A 9,591-nucleotide genomic window follows, 5' to 3' on the forward strand; every position below is an offset into this window, starting at 1 on the left:
CATGGGTGTCTGCCCGCCCCCCCCCCCGCCCCCCGCCACCACTACTGAAAAGGCAACACAATCCAAATGCTGATTAAATGGACTAAGATAACTAAAAGGCGGGAAGACCAAATCCACTTGAGGAAAGAGTCTCACCTAAAAGTAAAAAAGTGCTTAAAAGGCTACGTGCAGTGGCTAAATGGCCACTGAAGTCACTGGTGTGTTAGGTCGCATCATTTAGTGACGCCGGGAGAGGCTGCACAGGACTGAGCCCTCCTTACCAGTCCTCTGGTTTGACCGCAGCAGGATCCGGGATTCTTGCTCTCTCGTCCCAGTCATCAGGCTTCTTGTCACTGGGATCCTCAATTTCTTTGGGAGGGTTGATGGGAGGGGCCACATCCTCTAGCAGGCTTCCTTTGTTGACAACGATTTGATCAATCAATACTTCAAACGTGTCATCTGGATTCAATACTGAAAACCAATTCGAAAATACTTATCATATTGCTAGATTATTTTAAAGGTAATCTTTAAATAATCAAACTACCCTAAGCTTCATGGGAAAATAGCATCTCAGCCAGAAGGAGGAATCAACCAGTGTGTTAAGTCAAAATAGGGTAACTGTAAGGACAACTTAGTAAGATGGTCCATTACATCTCAAAAAACACTCAACAGCTAAGTCTGGGACTCATACAACCCACCAGCGCACTTTTTATAGTTACAAAATACAATCTTCTTCAGTACTTTAATTTTGGGAACAATCTCAAATTTAAAAAGTTACAGGTACACCACAAATAATCCATGTTTGTTCCTGCCCGAGTACCCGCCCTGAAAACATCAGGCCCCTGATACGTTCGAACAGAAGAATTAAGAGGACCTACCAAGGGTGTAAAGATGAGTCTTTCTGTCTGTAAAGAACTTTTTAAGATCTACATCGGGAGGCTTGGCGTGTTTCTCTTCAAAAACTCCAGTTTTGGGATGTTTATGTCTGAAGATAAAGTGAAGTTTATAATCTTCGCCACATTTATCTGGTCCAAACATAATGGTATAAGATGTTTTATCATGAAAGTTTTCCTTCAAAGAGAGATGAGTGATGGGATTAGCCCAGAACTGTAACTTAGAGAGCTGCTCTATTCTCTCCAACTGGGCAGCGTCTACAGCAGTGACTAAACGCTGGCTCGGAGTCCCTTGACACACGTGATAACCACAGACCCAGAGAAGGACAAATCCTGTTCACATACATCTTAAAGCACACACGCCTTGCTCCCTGACCATGTCGGGGAGAAGCCAGAACCCGCCCACTACCCAAGCCTCCTCACTTCATGCAAGTGAGGGTGGGCACTGAGGTAGCCGAGGTGCTTCCTTGGGCCTGAGCCCAGGGCTGCGCTTCGCTCCAGCAAGGCTGGGCGCTCCTGCTCCAGCAGCTGAGCCTCACTCCTCCCTACGGGAAGCACAGGGGCAGCGGGGCAGGCAGGCGGCAGACAGGGTGCTCTAACTGCCTGGGGCCCAGAACTGACTTCTTAGCCTGCCTATAGTTCCGTTTGGTCACCTCTAAAATCCAGACAGTACCAGTACCTACCTTACAAAGTTTCTCTGAGTTCGCCAAAGTGCTTAGAAAAATACTCAGCATTAGATTTTTAGCACTGTCGTTATAAAACGAGCTTCAACGCACACCTCCCGGGGGGCTCCCTATTGCCTGCTCCTTGTAATAGCAGGTGGGGGACCCACAGGGACCCCGGCCAACCCAGCCAGCAGGGGAGCTCACCCCCTTCTGTTAGGGCAGACACCCTGAAGGGCCGCCCACAGAGAAAGCGAGAGGCCTCCCCATCTTCAGAGGGTGCTGGCACAACCTTAAAGCTGCATCATCGGCAAGGACATTCTGACCCGGCTGTCTGTCGCGCTGCCCACGTGGGACTGGCCACGGCTTTCCCGCTTGGCTCTCTTACTTCCCTGAGCAATCATAAAGTCCTTGTTTGGTGAAGGGCATTAAGTTGACCTTTCAAGGACATTTATAAGCACATTACTTTTTCTTTACAGACATGTTAAGTAAATAAAGTTGTCTAATGTTGCTCAAGATGACAAAACCAACCTGTCCCCTGTGAAGTGGACCTGAGGACCGCTGCAAAGCCAGAGACTCACCCTGGATAAAGATTTTCAAAGTTCTTTTCGATTTCAGTTGCAAATAAAAGTTTCAAGTTTATCAAATACTCTTTAAATATACACTTAACTTTAATAAGGTTTTCTTAAACATGAAAATATCATACCAGATTCAAACCATCAGTGTCTGCTAGGAGTTTAATGTATGCACCTCCACAATCAATACCATCTTGAAAATTTACTTCATATCTAAATGAAGGGAAAAAGAATCACACTGCTGATAAATAAAAGTTACTGATTGATCGTTCTTCAAAATCTAACGTTATACTCTCAATTCATTTAAACACAAACGTTTGACATTACCAGAAACTCATATAAAGCATACGGGGAATCTAAGCAGAAATGCTTCCTGTTGCAACTCCTTAAGACATTAAAAATAGGATTATAATCGGCAAGAGAGAAATCAACCAGTTGTCGGAATAAATTTTTCATCAACAGTTGAATTCAGAATGAGACACACTGAATAAAACTGCTAGCGGAAGTGCGACATTCAGATAAGGTAGCGCCAGGCACAGTCTCTGGGAAATAAAAACAAACACAGACTGTGAGGCCAGAAGCTGCAGCACCAGATCTTCTAGGAACTGCTGATGAGCTTACTGAGTTCACTGCTAGTTTGCCGCTTGGCTGAACTACCCCTAAAACATGGTAAACAGATGTGAGTCTAAATATCTCCAGCCAGGAGATCTCATAACCTCCATCGCGAGAGACAGCAAACAGCTGGAAGGGAGTCGCCTGGCCCTCCACGCTGCATGATTTTCAGCGCAACTTTGTGGCTCTTTTCTTTTCTCAGTTAAAGAAATACTCCTGTTGTGCAATGAGACAGAGGCTTGCTCACAACAGCAGAAGAGATTAGTAAATGGATGGATTGCATGTGACTGAAACTGATGGAAGAAATGGCTACCAAAGTCAATGAATTAAAGGGGACCGAAACTGGAGAAGTAATAGGAACAGGTCGGCAATCTGAGTAATGTACTGTAGTTTAAAATCTTGTAGGAAACGGTAGTGACAACAAAAATATAAAATAGCACACAAAACAGCCCAAACCCAGTGAGTGACTATATTTGGTATCGAAAGAACAGCGTAAGTTCAGTAAAGTGTTAAGTGGTACCTCCGAGATTTCGCTGGCTGGTGGGAGACCCCCACTCCAGCTCCTACTCTGCTCAGTTTCTAGAGGTGTCTGCAGAAGAGGCCGCACAGTGAACTTGGGAGTCAGCGGCCGGAGACGGGTCCTCGTGCCCACCCGGCCACGCCTGTCGGGGCTGAGCTCGCAGGCCCCGCCTGCCTGTGACCGGGCCACACCCACCTGAGCCCGCAGCCCAGGGTGCTGAGGGCATCACGCATGTCGGGCAGGTAAATGCCCAACAAGGTGACTTCTGTTATGACGAGAAGAAAGGTTTTGTCTCGTTCTTTTTCATTTTCAAAATAAAGGGCAGTGTGTCCTCAAAATCTTACTGATTTTTTATTTTAAGCAACAGCTGGCAAAGACAGCTTCGTGGAGATGTCTTTGATGACTATAAAGTCAGAGAAATGCTGCAGGATGTGACTAGTGGTAGATACTATTTTAGGTAAAACAAAAGAGAACTTTACTAGAGATGAGCTAAGGTGCAAAAGGCAAGGAGGGCTAGAAGAGCCGTTCTCTGACATCCCGGGAACTGTGAGCCCAGCCTTCCTGCCCGCAGGCTCAGCCACGGAGCCTGAGACCCGCTGTCCACGCAGAGGGTTCAAATCACTAGCCTGTGTTCCGGGAGAACAGTTCACATGGGGTTCGAGGATCGGGGAAACAGCACGGTAGTTTCCCTGCTGCTAAGTTTGAGACTCAGGGAAAATGAGGCCGTAGGCGGAGGTTGCGCACCGTGTCCAAGACCACCCCCAGCCCTTCCATGAGGCAGGGATTCTGTCAGGGGAAGAACTGTGGGCACAAGTGTCTGGGCACCACAACACAGAAGTTACCTCTCAGAGTCTTTAATGGGTGAACATCCCTCCTCAGGTCTAAGATTAGCGTAGACTTAGTTTCTCAAACTTGTATGACAACACAGTGGGAATTAACATTCATGCAGTTTGGAAAAGGTCACTCATAAACAGCACTGGTAGTATTTAGTATTTCCTTATCGATAGTCAGAGAAGTGTCCACGTGCCTCTGAACTGTTTGCAAGGCTCTCCGAGACTGCTATTCAATTCTCCTTGGTACTTGCTTTTGCAGGAAACACAGTTTCATGATTTACTAGTCTTTTAGGCTTACATGCTGCTGGCTTACATGCTGCTCTGGGTATAGAGCCTCTTGACAGCAGACAACTTTAAGAGTTAAAATAAAAGTGATTTCAGCACAGACTGCAGTCTAATGGCAGCATTTCATGTATTATAGATGACCTAACTTTTAATTTACTTGCTTTTTACTCAAAATCTCAGGCTGCTTAAGCACAGACATGCATGTGCACTTCAGTCAGAGCCTCTGAAGAGGAGAAGCCGGACTTGACACCCGTCATCCGAAGCCAACTTACATTCAAACGGCAGGTAAGTAAAGCGCCCCTGAGTTTCAGAGAAAGTGTTCAGCGCCACCCACTTACTGGACTATCAGAGGCTTATCAGCAAAGACGAAGGGCTTGGCCAGGACAGCGGAGATGGCATGGTGCTTCGCTCTGGACTTGAGCACCAGCCCCCGGTCACCCGGCACGTGGTTCTCTCTCAGTTCTTCTATTTCCCATCTTCCTAAATTAAAAGACAATGCACATCAAACTAAAGCGGCAAAGACTGGCTTAGGACTTATCAGCAGAATTTATCGTTCTGCTTCAGGAAAAGTGAAAGACTAAGCATGGGAAGCTCAGCACTGCAGTCAGAAGACCTGGCAGAGGCATCAGGCTGAGTGACCCCGTAATACTGGGGCCCCCAAAAATACTGGAAACAAGATAAAAACCGAGTCTCCCACTGTGAAGGAGGGTGTAGCCTCGGCCCCACACAGATATTTAACAGAAATGCCATCTCAAAACTAGTCAAAGGGGCCATACTGACTACAGCATAGACTTAAACTAATTTTTTACCATCATATATAGAAATCTCCTCATCTGTATCATCTTTCTTTGCTTTGGATAAGACCCACCTACAAATAAGGCAAAGAAAATGCATACCATTAAAAAAAAAGCAGCATTTATTATACAGATTTATATAGCTATACTCGATCCTTATGGGAACAGCTTTATAAATGTATATTCGTTACACAACAGAAGGTAACCCAGCAGTAACGTTTTATTCAAACATAAATGAACATTTAGAGGCTGATAAGGATAGCTATACTTAATCCTGAAAAGCTGCAGTTCAATCAAATTGAGAATCTGCAGTTTACGAGATGTACAGTCACAGACAAGATGTTCCACCAAGCCTCCATTTCCTCCCCTGAAAACGCAGCAAAGGTGATGCCGGTCACCTAGGACAGCGTCTGGCATATGTAATCAGTAAGTAATAACTGTCCTGATGCTTTTTATCACTATTTAGAGCAGAACATTTTTGTCATTTGAAATTAGTAATGATTGCCCTAAAGAATGGAAGAGTGTGACGTTTTCACTTTCTATGCGTAATTCATTTGTATATTTTCATAAATAAATAATTGTTCAATTTAAACATTTCTATGGATTAACACAGGGTGAGGTACTGATTAACACTGTCAGGTGAAGGCGTTTACACTTCGGATAGTTCTGCTGTAGAGGCAATTTTCATGAGCCAGTTACCAGTAACTTCAAAAGCTCTCCAAGTCAAGGGAAACCTTCCTTTCAATGATACTCACCCAGCCAGTCTTCCATTATCAAAAGTTTCTGTAAAATATACTTCTCCTATAGGTTGAGGTGTCTTATACTTTATCTAGAAAACAGATTTTTAGACATCTAAAGTTATTCATCTCTAGAAGTATGTTAAATAACCTCACTAGGTCAGAACCTAGTATGCAAAGTACACACGAGCACACGGCTCGAGGGCGAGGCCGCTGACGCCACGTGGCGTCCCCGTGCCAACATACAAAAAAGCAAAGAACCACACAGATGGGGAGAAGGCCTGGTGCAGAGACAGACCAGCCCTGACGGGGCCTTGAGCGCCTTTAACAGGTGGCAGTGTTGGGGGGTAAAGGTCATCACAAGTAAAATAGCATGATCTAACAGCAGGTGAGACAAAAAAATCTTATAAGCACATACGCTAGTTTAAAATTAATCCGTACATTTTACCACCACAGAACAGAGGAGGAGGAGATTGCTTTGGGACACAGGCAAGACGAACCCCCAGGTGAGGCCCCTCAGCCTGCTTCGCTGCCACGGCTGCCGCGCCGACAGTGAAGAGGTGCCTGGTGGTGCTGAGCCCGAGGCTCTGTTCAGCTGACACCCCAACACGGACACAGGGGCGGCGGGAGGCAGGCAAAGCCGCGTCGCCCCCAGTCACACAGCTGTGTGTGAATCAGGTTGCCTGGCCCGCAGCTTACGCTCTCAGTTACGGGAGCTCACAGCGGAGCTCAGTGATGAGAACCAGCTTAGTGACCGACTGTCCAAAGGCAGGTTGGTGGATGATAAAACCGCAAAATTTTGCCTCAAGCAACAGAAGTCAGCCGGAGGTCTGAGCGGCAGGACAAGCCTCGTCTGGGGAAGGGAGGCAGCCGTCTTTCCTGATCTCGCTCCCCCGCCCCTGCCCTGGCCCGGCATTCCCTCTTTCAGGGAGGAAAGTTAGCAATCACACCAGCTCCAGCTGATGGCCCCAAGCTGCGGGCGGATTCCTGGTCCCTCCCTGCTCTGGCAGTGGGTGGCAGCAGCAGGCGGGCGGGGCGGGTCCTCCCACCGCCACCCCTTCAGGCGCTGGCCCCTGGGGGCGCTCTGTCCACTCCTAGGACTGCTCCCGCTGACCAACTTTCAAACCACCACAAAGGCAAATGCAGGGCCCGGGCAGCAGCTCCCCTGGGGGCACCCTGCTAGCAGCTGAGGGGCTGTCTCTGCCACCCCAGCCCTGCGCCACTTTCCCAGCTCAGAGGATTTGGCCCCAAAGGAAGTATCCCTGTGGGATTAAAGGCCACAAGGGCTCTACGCGGCGGGGGTGGAGGCCAAGACGCCTCCAACACTAAGCGCCACCACCATACAGGGTGCTTCTCACAGCCAAACTATTCCTGAAAGCAATCCCGAGGGTTTCACGATTCGCGGACATTCCTTCAAGCACACGTTCCCACTACGGGGCCGCGGCCGGGCCCCCCAGCGGCCCCCCGCCCACGGTCCCATTCTCCCCACAGCGCCAGAAGTCAGACCGGAACCCGCCGAGCGGGTGTTGCCCTCCCCGGCCGGAAGGCGGCTCTCCCACCCGCCCAGAAGTGGAGGCTGTCACAACTACTGCAGCCTCTGCCTGCTCTGCATTTACCCAGGCAGCGCTGGTTCCCACCTGTGTAAGACTGAGGGTCGCCCGCCAGGCCTGGGCCCCACGGAGGGCCCCACGGAGGGCCCACGCCCAGCGAAGGGGGCGCAGGGCGCGCAGTCCCCGCAGCCTCACCTCTGGGGCGAGTTCTCCTTCCTTCACATCAACCTCCTCCGAGCTCTCGCCAAAGTCTTCCACCGTCTCAGCACCGTCATCCACAGAGTCTGCATTGACCGAGATGCACAGAAGACCCAGACACAGCCAAGGGCCGGGGAAACGCATGGTGACTGTCTGTGAAGTGGAAATAAGATGGCTGAGAAAAGCGCGGCGAGGCCTGGGGCACGACAGCATCTCCGGAAGGTTCCGGTATCCTGCAGGAGCTGCCGCCAAGCTGTGTGACCTCCCCAGCAAAACCGCTCCGTGCGCTTCGGACAGGAGAAAGGCCGAGCTCCACCGCCCCAGGCCTCAGACTCGGGCAGCGCCGGCAGGAGGACGGACTCCGAAATGCCACAGAGGCCACTTTTCCACGACTGTGTCCCTTGTCCACTACCAGGCCCATTACGTGCAGGACTTTCATAAAACCTGCGTACACTCACCTGCAAGCGCCAAACAACCACGGAGCAGGCTCGTTCCCAAAGCCCTCTCATCATCTCCGGCGGAGGCCAAGTCACAGCTCACAAGAAAGCGGGCGGGGAGGAGCGGCAGGGCCAGGTGCTGCCGTGGGGAGCCCTTCCGGTCAGCTCCCGCAGCGCGGCCAGCGCGGCCTGCTCCCTCCGGCCTGCTCTGGGCGGGTGCACCCTCTCCACGGCACGTTAGAATCAAGGGCGTCTCTTGGTGCCAGCGAGCTTCTAACCCCGAGCTGGCGTGGCCCTGGCCATCCAAAGGCCCGGACGGTAGTTACAGATATTTTTCAAAATTACCACCAAAATGAAGAATTAGTTTTCAAAAGTAAAGCCCTAGAACCCTTAGGTCCTCGAAGACACATCTACAGGCCAACGGGTCTGCTTCCCACTGACCTCAGGGCAGGACGCCCTGCCCCACCGCCTGCCGCGCTTGGCCGACGGGGACGCTGACAGGCTGGGCGCGGGGTGCCGGGGCCCTCACTGCGCAGTGGTGCGTCAGCGTGGAGCCGGCGCGGCAAGTCTGCAGAATTAAAATGTCCACTCCTAGGCACCCCCAGACGTGAATGCAAGTGTCCACGCGCACGTGGAAGTGAGTGTGTAAGCAAACACGATTCCCCACGGCCCGCCGACTGCTGAGGGGGTCAGCAGCGCGTGGACAGGGCACTCAGCTGCGAGAGGCCGGGCCTGGGGGCTGCATCTCCAAGGAGCTGCGTGAGTGAGGGCAGCTGACCACTCAGAGGCCACCTGTAGTATCATCCCATCTAGAAGAAACAGGCAAATCCCCCAAATTGGAAAGTAGGTAGCGACGGGTCAGGAAAAGGAGTGGGGGAAGGGCCGACAGCACGCGGCTCCTTTTGGGCTGGTGCAAAGGTCTCGACTTGGGCCAGGTGACGGGACACCACGCTGTCGATCTGTTAAAGCCACAGAACCATGCCTGGAGCTGAGGAACTCGGTGGTGTAAGTGGATGCAGCAGTAGAGCTGTTTTTAACAACACAGACCAGAAAGGCATTTTCCGTAGTTAATGGATCAGAACACACTTGGAGATGGAAGCGGCAAGCGTGTGTGGGCCCAGGAGCCTGTTAAAAGAAACCCCCTCGGCCCACCAAAGCTGAAGTGTACATGAAAGGTGCGTGATGCTGCCACCTTGGTGGACAAAGACAACACAAAAATGTCACTTGCTGTCACCTGCTACAAGGCTCGACACGTGAGTCATCACGGCGGTGGGAGGCAGCGGCGGGGGGCAGAGGCCAGCATGGCGGTCACCGAGGGCCTGTGGCTAGTTTTCAGTTTTGGGCACCGGGACGGATACACGTGGGTCACGTCAGTACCTGGGAAGGCTCAGGCCTGCAGGCTCGGGAGCCCTCTGTGCGCACATCTCGCAGCAGCGGGCTCCGGGGCTCAACTCCCGCTGCGTAAAGGAGAAACGCAGGCAGCGGCGGCCGCGAGCACCGAGTCTCACGCAGCCCC

General features: G+C 51.0%; 1 protein-coding gene across 1 annotated transcript in view; it reads right to left on the reverse strand.

Moving 5' to 3' along the window:
* Positions 1 to 9,591, reverse strand: part of CLGN (calmegin) — a 24,498-nt gene that overhangs the window by 9,390 nt on the left and 5,517 nt on the right. Inside the window, exons 2-8 of the mRNA XM_004685292.2 lie at positions 7,636 to 7,791; positions 5,909 to 5,982; positions 5,169 to 5,227; positions 4,698 to 4,839; positions 2,241 to 2,322; positions 858 to 1,050; positions 261 to 450 (exon numbers count right to left, since the gene is read on the reverse strand). Coding sequence (XP_004685349.1) covers positions 261 to 450; positions 858 to 1,050; positions 2,241 to 2,322; positions 4,698 to 4,839; positions 5,169 to 5,227; positions 5,909 to 5,982; positions 7,636 to 7,782 — 887 coding nt within the window. The 5' untranslated portion in view covers positions 7,783 to 7,791. The remainder of the gene's footprint in view (positions 1 to 260; positions 451 to 857; positions 1,051 to 2,240; positions 2,323 to 4,697; positions 4,840 to 5,168; positions 5,228 to 5,908; positions 5,983 to 7,635; positions 7,792 to 9,591) is intronic.

The sequence above is a fragment of the Condylura cristata genome, unplaced genomic scaffold, assembly GCF_000260355.1.
Source record: "Condylura cristata isolate star-nosed mole 26May11 unplaced genomic scaffold, ConCri1.0 scaffold00018, whole genome shotgun sequence".
In the NCBI taxonomy this organism is placed as follows: Eukaryota; Metazoa; Chordata; class Mammalia; order Eulipotyphla; family Talpidae; genus Condylura; species Condylura cristata.